Below are 12,707 nucleotides of genomic sequence, written 5' to 3' on the forward strand. Positions count from 1 at the left end.
GTTAAGGACAGAGATGCCACTTGTTTCAATACTTTCTGTGAAATTTTCCAGGTCAATTCTTTGGGATAAGTATCGTGGTGGTGACCCTGAGCTCTGCGGCGACCGTCATCGCCATGAACCTGCACTTCCACGGCCCCATGCCCCAGCTGATCCCCAGCTGGCTCCGTCCACTTCTGTACATGCGCAGGTGCAGGTCCAACAAGACCGCCAGCACCACAGAGAACCCGGATCTGAAGACCGTGTACGAGAACGTCAACCCCGCCCTGGACCTGGGCCCGGTCAAGCCGCCCAAGATCTCCTCCACCCCCGAGCCGAACGACAACCAACTCCAACCCCTGAGCAAAGACTCCAGCAACAGTGGCCGGATCTTCCTCCTGCTGGACCGGAAGTTGGACTCCATGATCGCGCACCTCAAGACCATCGTGGCCCGTCATTACCGGAAGGACACGCGCGACGCCCGCAGCGACGAATGGAAGCAGCTGGCCATCGTCGTCGACAGGATTCTGCTCGGCACTTTTATGTTCATCGCACTGGTCGCTACTGCTGTGCTGCTCGGGCCATATGCTGGCACCTAATTCTTTTCATTTATTTCCACTCTCTTCCTTTTTTTCATTATCCCTCTTCTAATTCTAACCTACTCTCCAATCAGTGGTTTGGGCTTCCGTTTCGCAGAGGGATACTGCTTTGTAGCAACCCAAAAGATCTGCTTGGCGATTAATACTAACCAACTCCCTGGTAGAACACTATTCCTCACGGTTTGCGAAATTCCGAAGTGGTAACCAGTAGTCAGAAACATATAAGTAATAAGAAATACAATATGAAATCGGAGATTCCAGACTTCCTGGAAGCATTTTAGGATTTCGAGACCTCCAAGTCCAAGTTTACAAAACTCTGGGAGGTGGTTAGGGTTTTTGTGAATGTAACGAAGATGTTGAGAGGAATGCATGATGTCGTATATTACCACAGTTCCTGAATTCCTCCATATACTACCCAGTCTCTCTCTTCCGGCGAGTCACCTTCAATTATGACCTTCCTGTAAAGCATCTGTCTAAATCACCTCCCAACCACTATGCAATTAAGAAAGATACACTAGCCTTCACAGGTGCCTTTCTACGGGAATACGAATCGTAGAATTCTGCAAAAAAAAAAAGAGTAAAATTGGCAAAGGGAGTCAGGCCGCGGGGAGGTAGTTTCTTTCCCTCCTGCGCGGCCAGTCAACCTACAAGGCGGCCAAACTCCCCTTGCAAATATTTTCCCATATATAGGCAGTTAGTCTGGTAGTCTGGTAGCGCAGTTAGTCTGGTAGAGACTACTAACAAACTCACAACTCATCCAAACAAACCTTATACGTACCTGGAAGCAACACACTTGCTTCGCATGCACCAGGTAGTAGATTAGTACATGTAATCAAACCGACCAATCTATTTAGCATTTTTATCTTGCCAATACCGATAGTTTTATCAAGGAAATATCGCACTGAATAATACACTCCACTTCTGATTCTTAAGTCCATTCCCCTTACTAAGTGTTGATCTGGTGGTAATCGTTTTGTGTTTGGATAGAAAAATCATGAAATATGATTAGAATATATGTCTTACATCAAAACATAAAGGAACAATCAGATGATGAGGTTGAATGATATAAACCAAGGAAACTATTATACAGCAACAATCATGTTTTCATCAAGAAGCAAACAGAAATGAGAGGAGTCCAATCATTTTTAGAGATCATGGACAATAATCTAGAACCATTCTTAGATATTGTATGTAAATATTATCAGGGGATTTTTGCACTTAGACAGACATCATTATGTCTTGATACATAAAAAGATAAAGAGGGTGACCAAGAAAATATCATTAGATATTGCTTTTGATATTGAAAAGGATGTGACAGAAACTTTTGTTTTTGTTTTACAAAAATATGTAAGTTTCTTTATGTGTATAGATCCACCTATGCTTCAGGGTAATATCAATTTTAACAAATATAGTGTAGTATAGTTTTCATGTGTGTGTTGACTTAATAAAATGTATGTAAGTCTTGTATCACACAGAATTTCTAAAGACCTTTAAAAGGTAATGCACAATATATATAATATGTTTCTTAAAAAGTAACTTTTCATTAAGTTTTTCAAGGGGTGTTGAAAAATACAGAATATTTGCTAGCTTTCAACATAGCCGGGATTTTTGCATGTGTAATATGTTGTGTGAAACCCTTACTATTTTACTGTATAGAATTTTACCTCCCAAGAAGGTGTTAGCAATGTAACACCAAAGGGTATATCTTTATTTGTACATACTTTTTGTGTTTTACGTTTTGTGCCCTACAGATTCCTTGCCAATAGTACATACGTATTACTTACTAGTATGAGTGTTACTTATCAGTAATGTCGGATGCATGAAATATATCAACAAAGTTGTTCTTATTTTTTATCACTTAGGTCACGTTTTCATTTGGTTTCATTTTATGTCTTTGTGTGTGTGTGTATGAGCTGAGTTCATATGTGTGTATGTGCGTTTGTCTGTGTGTATTTGTGTTTGTGCGCGTTTTGGCCTTTGTGTACTTTTTTTGCGTTGCCAAACTTTTCTTTGTCCGTGCCACCTGTGCATTGGTTGTGGTAAACTTGAAAAGTTTTTTTTTTCAAGATAGGGGCTGCGGAAATGCTCTTTCTAATATGCAGTAACCTGCAAATCCGCCAGATGTCCATGTATTATTATCATCCCCACCTAACACTGGGCGAGTTAACACTATTAGTGGCACTCCCAGCAAACAGATACAGAAACTGGTGTGTGACAGTGAAGGGTCGTTAATTATATACGGGCTATACAGATATAGATACAGAAACTGGTGTGATACACCGAAGGGTGGTTATACCGGCTATACAGATACATATTAAGCTGCTGTGTTACAACGAATGGTGGCCATACCGGCTATACAGATACAGAAGCTGATATTTGAGTAAAAGCACATCTCTGTTTTTAGAAATCTTAGTTATAAAGTTTGAGCTTAGTTCCAACACAAAAAGGGAACTCATTGTCTCCCTTTTTGGGTTGGAACTAAGCTCAAACTTTATAACTAAGATACAGAGGCTGGTGTGTTATACCGAAGGGTGGTTATACCGGCTATACGGATACAAAAGCTGGTGTGTTACACCGAAGGGTGGTTGTACTGGCTATACGGATACAAAAGCTGGTGTGTTACACCGAAGGGTGGTTATACCGGCTATACGGATACAAAAGCTGGTGTGTTACACCGAAGGGTGGTTGTACTGGCTATACAGATACAGAAGCTGGTGTGTTAAACCGAAGGGTGGTTACACCTGCTGTACAGATACAGACGCTGGTGTGTTACGCCGGAGGGCGGTTATACAGGCTATTCAGTTACAGAAGCTGGTGTGTTATGTCTAAGGGCGATTATACTAGCTATACACTTAGATACAGAAGCTGGTGTGTTACACCGAATTGTGCTTATACCGGCTATATACAGACACAGAAGTTGGTGTGGTACAACAAATGATGGTTTTGGCTATTCAGATACGGAGCTAGAATAAAATTGATACCAGGCCAGATCTGTTACCAGCTTTATCAGCAGGGTACATCCTGGAACCATGTTCATCTGGCTACGACGCCGCCTTTCTATGATAAACGAGCGCTTTGAGGCTGAGCCTGAGGAGCTCATCTTGTTTATCTGGATCTACAGCTCTGTCGCCCCGCTACACGCGACCTGGAGACCCCGGCGTTTTATTTTACGTGTGACTCAATATTTCACTCCACAGACAATATCTATCATGTCGCCGCTCTTATTGATTGTCAGTCTTAAGATCTATTCTCCGAAGTAGGTATTTCTGGCACAGAGAGGATAAATATATGAGAAAATTTGGTCAAAAGTAGGACTGTTGTCAAAGTTTGACATGTTCAATCCCGTTTTCTCACTCCATAGATAATACCTATCATGTTGCCATGCTTGGTAAAGCTATTCTTTGAGGTCTTTCCTGCACAGGGCGGGTGAATACATGAGAAAATTTGGTCAAAAGTATGAGGGTTGTCAAAGTTTGAGTTGTTCAACCTCCTGTTTTCTCACTCCACAGACAATATCTAGCATGTCGCCGCCCTCACTGAAGCTATTGATTGTAAGTTTTAAGATCTATTCTGTGAGGAATTTCCTTATGAGAGTTTCTTCTTGCAAAGCTAGACGTGAAGTCGAGGTAAAAGCTGTTTTCAATCATGTGGACTCAGTTTTGATAACTGTCAAGATTCTGTCCTTATTTCATGCTATTAGACGACGACGTACATATATTAAGTGAACCTTAGTTAGCTGCCTGTAAAGCTGGTGTGCTATGCAGAAGGGTAGTTATTTTGTCTCAAATAATTCACATCATACGTCGAAGACCAATCTAATTTTGTAGGTCCCATCACTTTATAATGAACACCTGATAGCGAAGCCGTTAATTTCAATCCCACAGAATGTCACCTGTTCAATTTATCCAAGGAATATTTCCCTCTCGAGTTGGTGTGGTGGTCGGTAGTCCTGCTTAAAGGGTTCGATATCCACAGTGATTTGGATCAGCTCAAGACCAAGTTCAACCATGATTTCCCAAGGCAGCAATTACACTGTAAGTGGAACTTATTTCATAACTGGTGACAGTATTTTGCGTGGCGCCCTTGGGACTTAGGAAATGGCAGAATAATTTCATCCACAGCATGCCCTGCCCTTACTGAAGGCAAAACTATTAAGTTTACGATGAGCCCTACGCTGCAAGAGGCTTTACGTCGAAAGCATCAATCTCCAGAGTGCAGTTTCTCTGAAATTCAACTGGTAATCTTTTTTCTATTGTGCTTATTTTGCTCTTTGACGTCATAAAGGGATTTTTGTCAATGCCGTCAATTCCTCATAGTAACAAGGGATTCTACTTTACCGTCATGGCTTTTATGAACCCAATTCATTTTTCTTATAAGTCTCAAAGAGAAATAGAAATAATACAAGAAGATAGGCGTTTTACTCTTTGATAGAATTTTTGCCTTGCCCTTTTCAGAGACTGACGTCTGTGAATTTAAATTTGAATTGATGAAATCGGATTGGCCAGTTGAGCTGGCGGTTGGAATGTCCGTTGGAGCGTGGGTTGATCGTGAGTAATGTTGACTCAGAAGATGAACCTGTCGCCATCTCCGCATGTGTCTCTCAGGCGACGTCTGAGCAGGAAATAGAACACAGGATGGGCGATTTATTAGACTGTGTCATGCCCCCAGGTATCAACCCAGATTGATGTGTTCAAAACCTGTTACACAGTACTTTTCTAGACCTATTTGAGTGGAACTCGTTGCCAGTAAGTATGGTAGTTTTAAACAGCGTTTGCGGTTAGACGTGGAAAGGTTAACGTAGCAGGTTGTTTAGTGGAATATGAATAGCTGCCGCCGCGCCGCGTGCCTGCGAAGTTGGTGTGTTACAACTAGAGGTGCAGTGCAGATGCAGAGGCTGGTGTGTTACACCGAGGGGCGGTTATATATACAGATACAGATACAGAAGCTGGTGTGTGACAGTGAAGGGTCGTTAATTATACGGGCTATACAGATACAGAAACTGGTGTGATACACCGAAGAGTGCTTATACCGGCTATACAGATACAGAAGCTGGTGTGTTACACCGAATGGTGGTTATATATTGGATATACAAACTGAAACTGGTGTGTTATACACGAAGGGTGGGTACCGGCTATACAGATACGGAAACTGTTGTCACATTGTTACACCTCATTGTTACAACAAGGGGTGGTTATACCTGCCATATACAGATACAGAAGCGAGTGTGTTACACCAAAGGGAGGGGGTATACCGGCTATACAGATAGAGATACAGACGCTGGTGTGTTCGCGAAGGGCGGTTATACATATATATATATATATAGAAACTGATGTGTTACACCGAAGGGCGGTTATACCGGTTATACACCGGTTATTCAGAAACACCTGTAGTTTATGACGACCATAGGTCTAAAACTTTATCGACCTTTTAGGTGCTTGGAAAGAACGTCACATCCTCCATTATCTTTTGTAGTTGTTGGTTTAGATAAAGCTTGGTTTAGATATAATTGTTTTAACTGCCCACCCACCCGCTTCTTTCCTCGTAATAAAATGACCTAGGCAGTGTGCATGATTAATGATAAGTTTATTGCAAATTCCTGCCCCAAGGCTAATTGTAAATAACAAAGATTATTACAAAAACATTGAAACAGGGTACAAAATAACTTCAAAATCTACATAATAACAGAAGGTGATTGTCTAAAACTATATCTAAGAATAATAGTATGCATAAAACTATGAGCAAGCGTCACTGTAAAAAGGTTAAAATGCTTACCCACGCACGTATAATATTGCTGGCACGAAAGAAAACTTGATTCATATTTTTTCTCTCTCGTGTCTTGGTCACCTGCGCAACGAGCTAGTCTCCAAAGAAGATGAAGAATGTTGTGGTTTAAAGGTTATCTCATTGTGTGCGCACCGTACCTCTCCCAGGACCTGTCCAACGCTGGGTGTATGTCATCAACAAAGTATCTTTGGCGTACCGTAGTGGTTTGGGAGGATTGGATCTATACAGAAAGGTATCAGTGAGGTAAATGAATTGTGAAAACATAACTCAGAGAAATTAGAATCACCGAAATTTTCGACCGAGTCGCTCGGTCTTCAGCAGCTTTTTGACCGTCTACTGCGCTTCAGAAAGGTAATGAAGACCGAGCGACTCGGTTGAAAATTCTGGTGATTCTAATTTCTTTGAGTTGGAAAAGTTTATTTTTTCACTACGTAACTTACCAAACACAGAACTTTCATGGTATTGAGGTTCATAGCTGTTGTTCCAACCTAGTTGTATAACCTCAAAATGTCGCCTAATCCCGCATCTGCAGCGAAGTACTCTTTTAAATCTTACCATACGCAGTTAGACCTGACCTAACTTTGTTGTTCTTGTAACTTCGCCAAATCTACAACTACTTGATGTTACCCTGCAGCTAGGTTCTTTCTATGGATCAATTTTGATGGATGGCAACTATTCAGGTTATTGTCCTGCTCGCTTACAATGACCTAACTTTACAGTAAGAAAATCTCAGTACTTCACAGTTGGACAAAAATGAAATAAAAACTAATAACATTTGGTATTCAAGTGGTATTAGTTAATCCTGGATAATATACTGTTATCGCATTTCGGCCAATGCGCAAACCTGTATTTGTGAATACAAGTTTTATATAATATTGATTTTTGTTATCGTTTATCAGAGAACAATATTAAAACTTGGATGTTCAAAGCCAGCTCAAGTAATCGTTGGACACATGTTAGGTTTTATCATATTGCTATCGGCTATGATAGATTTTTACATTATGTATTAATTGATATGCATTCCACGTTCATAAACATGGATGTTATGCCATGTTGATCTGACATCCTCTATGTACCCCAAAACTGATGCAAGCGTGCGAATATAAAAGTATGGCAAAAAAGGTTGCCTTTATTATGAATTCTACGTTGTCAAGAAGGTTTAACAAATGACTAAACACACAGAAAATGGCATGGTGAATTAGAGTCTCTTAATTTTAATTTTTTTCACATTTTCTTCTTTTCCATTGTAATTAATTTTGGCATTCTACATTAGTATCGTTTTCAAATATTTTTTGGGGCAATTTACTGCATATGTTTTCTCATTTTGCAGCTGCTTTGTATGATTTACAGTATGGTCGAAAACCTTATGGACGAACATTCATTCGCTCGCGGATGTCATCCATATAATAAAATCAACATGGCCTTACTGTCAACGCAGAGCCCAAGTCTTACTCATATTCACCACCCACTGCAATATAGCAAACACGCCATATCCATTATCCATAGACACTCTTTGAAGCCTCCGACATGTAAGATTCTCAGAAACAACATTTTAAAAAAAAGAATTAACTGGCTCTTTTCATACCTCTGTTCGTTGAGTTGTCTGGTCAAAAGGGGAAAACAAAGCTTTTTCTGTTAATATCGTTTCGAAACACATTTCAGAAGATAAATGAAACCTTCCGCATCAAAGGGTACGGATGGAATCTTTATGTATCTACTCGAGGTATGATATATGAAGAACATGTCTTTGGATATGATATTCGCGACAGCAACTGTTGAAGATGTATGATCTGCACACGTTCCTGGACAGAAGTTATTTCATAAATTTTGTCTGATCTTTTTTTCGTACTAACTGACAAGATATATAATCCTATTGTCTAGTATTCCAGGCATATTTCATCGGATTTTTTTTCTTTCGTGAACACATCGACACTTATTTTATACATGCTGTCTGAACTTTTTCCGTACTAGCTGATGAGATATATAAGCCTGTAGTCTAGTATTCCAGGCATATTTCAACGGATTTTCTTCTTTCCTGAACATATCGACGGATTCTAATAATTGCCTAAAAAACGGGAAACTATCTTCAGGTTTTCCAGATATATGCCTAGTTAGGTGCATCTAAAGTTTAGTTGGTGAATCTTTTAGGCCTGATATATATATATATATATATCCTTGTAGGTAATTCTTCATACCGACCTTGACATATGGTAGTATAACTAATGGAATGATGTGATGTTCTCTGAACTCTATAATGTAAGTTCTCAGAACTCTATAATAAAAGAGGTAAAAGCAATACTCCCTTGGGGTAAAGTAACAAATTAAACAAGACCTACCCATATACATATATCATATACCATTACATCTCACTCATAGCTTCAGGACGTATGGTATTAAAAATCTTCTGTTGCAGTACCAAAGACAGACCCAGGGGGCCAATTATAACCTCACCATTACTCTGTCAAGAACTATCTCACAATGAAGCCATATTGCATTAGTAGCTTCCTGGAAAACGTTATGCTTCACTTCAGTTGGGGATGGAAAATTAAGAAGAAGGGAGGTTTTTACAGATATGAAGCCTGACAAATGTAAATTGACATTTTCAGATACACGAAAGGATTTTGTCCTGTATCATCTTTGCTCATCATCATTCGTTGTGTATTCTGCCAATACCCACCCACTGGGGCGGCGTTTTTGGACCCTTTCTAGCCAATGGATACTGCCTGGCCAATGTGATACTGCCTTATGCCACCCTAGGATCTGCTTGGAGGTTAATAATTAGCCATAAAATTAAGCTCTTTCTGATGTCGTAAATGAGGATGGGAGGTAGAATGAGGTAGCCTCTATCAGGCTTTGAGAGGCGACTGAAAAGACTAGAATTTGGCCAAATAGACAGATAACATGCCAGCAAGTTGGTCGGCAAAATATCCAGCGAACCAAATCCCTTATGTTATATCTCTATTTGGCCAAATTCTAGTCTTTCCAGCCGCTTCCCGAAGCCTGGTAGAGGCTAAAAATGTAGTATCAAAGAAATCTCCATAGTACATGTAGGTTACACCATGAAATCTCGTGAATCTGACGTGTGATATTCTTAGAAATCTGATAGACTGATGTATGTCGAAGTGACCCCTCGTTTCTAGCCTGTAGGTTACCCCCAGGGCCGGCTAATAGCATTGCAGGTGACCGGTCATCCGTTTTAGAACGCGCGTACTTTCCACTAGCGCATTAGCAGGTCTCGCTGTAGTCCCGCGAGAGTTGGGTAAATGCATCTCCGTGTCCCCACGGCCAATTTGTCGCACCATTTACGAAGCTAAGTGTCGGAGAGGCCGCACACTTTCTTCTCGTACCAGCAACGTTAAGTTGTAATGAGCGACGATTTTCATGACTGGAGGACTCGGTCACAATCATTTCCGCTTGTTGTTAGATGTGTATTTAGATCACCCGCTGATCTTGTGAAATCTTACTGGTGTTCAAAACGTGATAAGTTTAAATTTGATCACCTTAAAAAGTAAGATAAGTGGCAAAGTATCGTTGTTATGTTCACTGTATTCTTTTAAAAGGAATATCTGTACCTTAAGCAAGTATTCTTACTTCTACTTCTTCTTCTTCTATGCTGTACTGGTCAAAACCCCTCACTGGGGCATCACGACCTGGGTGCTGGGTGCACGGCTAAGTGCGGCCGGTGGGGTGGTGGTGCTGAAAAGAAAACATGAAAACGACAAAGTGCAAAAAAAAGAACCAAAATTGTGCTTAAACTCTATTTACATGGCCGCACTTGGAGTCCTGATTACTTCTGGGGGCAGTGATGGCCCATGAACTGGGCCAGCCCAAGCTTAAAGTTATCTACAGTTGACGCTGTGACAATGTGTGCTGGTAGAGTGTTCCATTCCATCACTGTTCTTGGTATAAAACTTGCTCTTCTTAAGATGGCAATCAGCACCACTGCTAATTTATCTAAAAGACCTCTTACATAATATGCAAACTGTAAGAGCAGAGTTATCAAAATCATATCCAGTAGTTGCTTGAGTGACTGTTTTGGCGTATCTTATTATCTGGATGTCTAACCTTCACCGACATATAAGAGCAGAATATTTGATACTATAATTATTGCTGCATGACTCCAAAGTACATTTGCCATACTCATTATCTGTGAAGTTTGACATCAGAAATATACACTGACGTACATCGTATCCATTTGTTAAATACTTGTCATTTTCGAATTGGTCTTCTATGTGCTTACCAATGAGTCTAAGTTAGGAGGAAAACCAGAAAGGCCAAGGATCTCTACTGTATCATTTTGATTCATAGAAGTGAATCAGAACCATCAGAAAGCGGAAATGACGTGATAGCTATGACAACTTCCTGACCAATGCACGTCATGCTTTTCGATTTTGTAGATTTGCTGACGTTGCTCTGATCACCAAATTAACGAAGTGACGTTTACACCATTGATCTGACGACCTTGTACTTGAAATCACCAAGTAAAGCAGTAAAAGTAGACACCATTCATGATTTTACGTCTTCTAAGTAATCCTGAGGTATCAGAAAAACAAATTGGCTGTCGGATTGTTTTGTAGTGTGGTAAATTCAGGGATTTATAGATTGCATTGCTCGCAAGAAAACTAGTCAAAACGAGTTTACATGAATGTGACTGGAATACATATTCTTTTACAAACGAATCAAAATGGAAATTTCTTAAATCAGCACCAAGGACAGAGCCAGTACTTTAAAATTTTTAAAGTTTAAGAAGCGTTAACTAAAGGAAGAAGCCTGTATACCATCTGAGATATGGGCAATATCCACTCGAAATTATGAGTTTACTGAACGCATTTTGCAAAGTATTTGTGCCGAAGACACGTGGTGACGACAAGCAGTAATATTCTTGAGTTGCACCATTATTTTTACCATTAAGTTTGTAGGGATTTCCTCACAATTCCCGAATACCTTTTCATCTTTCCCTTGTGTCGGTAACAAACTGCGTAGGTGAGTGATCAAGTACATCACATGAGTTTGTGGCTCACCCCAAAAGACAATAATATAAAGTGCTGCTTTTACCGTATATACTTCCAGGAAGCTAGATGTGTTATCACGTCAATGAAACGTTTAATTTTCGCCCCAGCCTTTTAAAAATGATCTGCAAAAACAGCGAACATAGTCCCTGTGTACCTTTTAGATGCTACCAGCTGTGAAATCGGGTCTCTTGCTGATATCAGTATAAATTATTTCTTTATGCCTCTGTTTTGGGTGCTCACCAGACGTCAGAAGTGACTTAGATCTAACTGGCTAACGAATATGCTGGGATTATCATGAAAGTTCATGTGTGTTTGTATGTAAAACTTAAGATCCAACACAAATTTTGCTTTCCTATATCTACTGCTACTGCAAAGAAAAAAAAACTAAAATGGTGAACAAGAAGAATAAGGCAATGTATTGTTATCATTTATTGCTGCCTGGATTACATGTATTAATCAGTTGACGACTTTATACGTTTCCAAATCTCAATTCATATTACTTTCATATAGCAATACTGATATGATCTGGTGGATAGACAAACGGATAACCCAGCAATAATAAAGTGCTACTTGTATCTTTGGTCCCACCAGAATCAATCAAAATCATACAGCGGACCTGTTGAAGTTTGGGGGCTGTTTTCTACATACAAGATCCATTTTCGTGATCGGGTATTAGAGGACGTCTATCTGGGATAGCGACGCCACTTTTTGTGTGTCCCCCAAGGCATCATCCATGGACTACCTGTGCGAGGAAAGCCAAAATGTCAACTTTTAAGCCTCTGCAGTCAATCTCAAGAGACTTCATTACTCTGGCGATAATACCGGAAATCCTGACAACAGAGGGTTCCGTGGATCACGCCATTTCCCTAAAGAGTGCTGCTAGCTTTCAGATTTGTGCCCGGGATGTCAAATGTAAGGAACAAAGGCTGAACATCACAGCAGGAAGGAAAACATCAAAACGCCCTATAGCAAGACAGTTATATTGTATAGTTTTTTTTATGTATATAGCCTGTCACCTAACCCAACTATCAGCGCGAACTCTGTGCATAAAAACACTTTTATTTGTTCACCTTCTTGAGTGTATATGTCAAGTTTGGCAATGCAAAATCCGTACTAGATCGGTAACAAGCAACAGTGAGTATCGTTAGAAATCCTATTAAATGCTTTAAGGCGATGCTTCTTAATGTTCCGGAATAAAGTCTCTCCAATCCATCAAATCAGGAAAGCCGATTACCTGTATTTTTTGTAGGATCCCTGTGGTGACATCCGATTGGGAGGCGTGACATTCGCCCTCCTTTTAGCCTTCATTTCCTCTGGGGTGTCAAATCACGGACTA

At 40.2% G+C, this 12,707-nt stretch overlaps 1 protein-coding gene across 1 annotated transcript in view; it reads left to right on the plus strand.

Moving 5' to 3' along the window:
• The window catches only part of LOC109469020 (neuronal acetylcholine receptor subunit alpha-10-like), a 10,227-nt gene extending 9,484 nt beyond the window's left edge, over window positions 1-743 (plus strand). Inside the window, exon 9 of the mRNA XM_019767409.1 lies at window positions 52-743. Within this exon, the coding sequence (XP_019622968.1) occupies window positions 52-575 (524 nt within the window). The 3' untranslated portion in view covers window positions 576-743. The remainder of the gene's footprint in view (window positions 1-51) is intronic.
• Window positions 744-12,707: the final 11,964 nt, after the last annotated feature.

This window comes from Branchiostoma belcheri, unplaced genomic scaffold (genome assembly GCF_001625305.1).
Source record: "Branchiostoma belcheri isolate BF01 breed outbred unplaced genomic scaffold, Haploidv18h27 scaffold2, whole genome shotgun sequence".
Classification (NCBI taxonomy): Eukaryota; Metazoa; Chordata; class Leptocardii; order Amphioxiformes; family Branchiostomatidae; genus Branchiostoma; species Branchiostoma belcheri.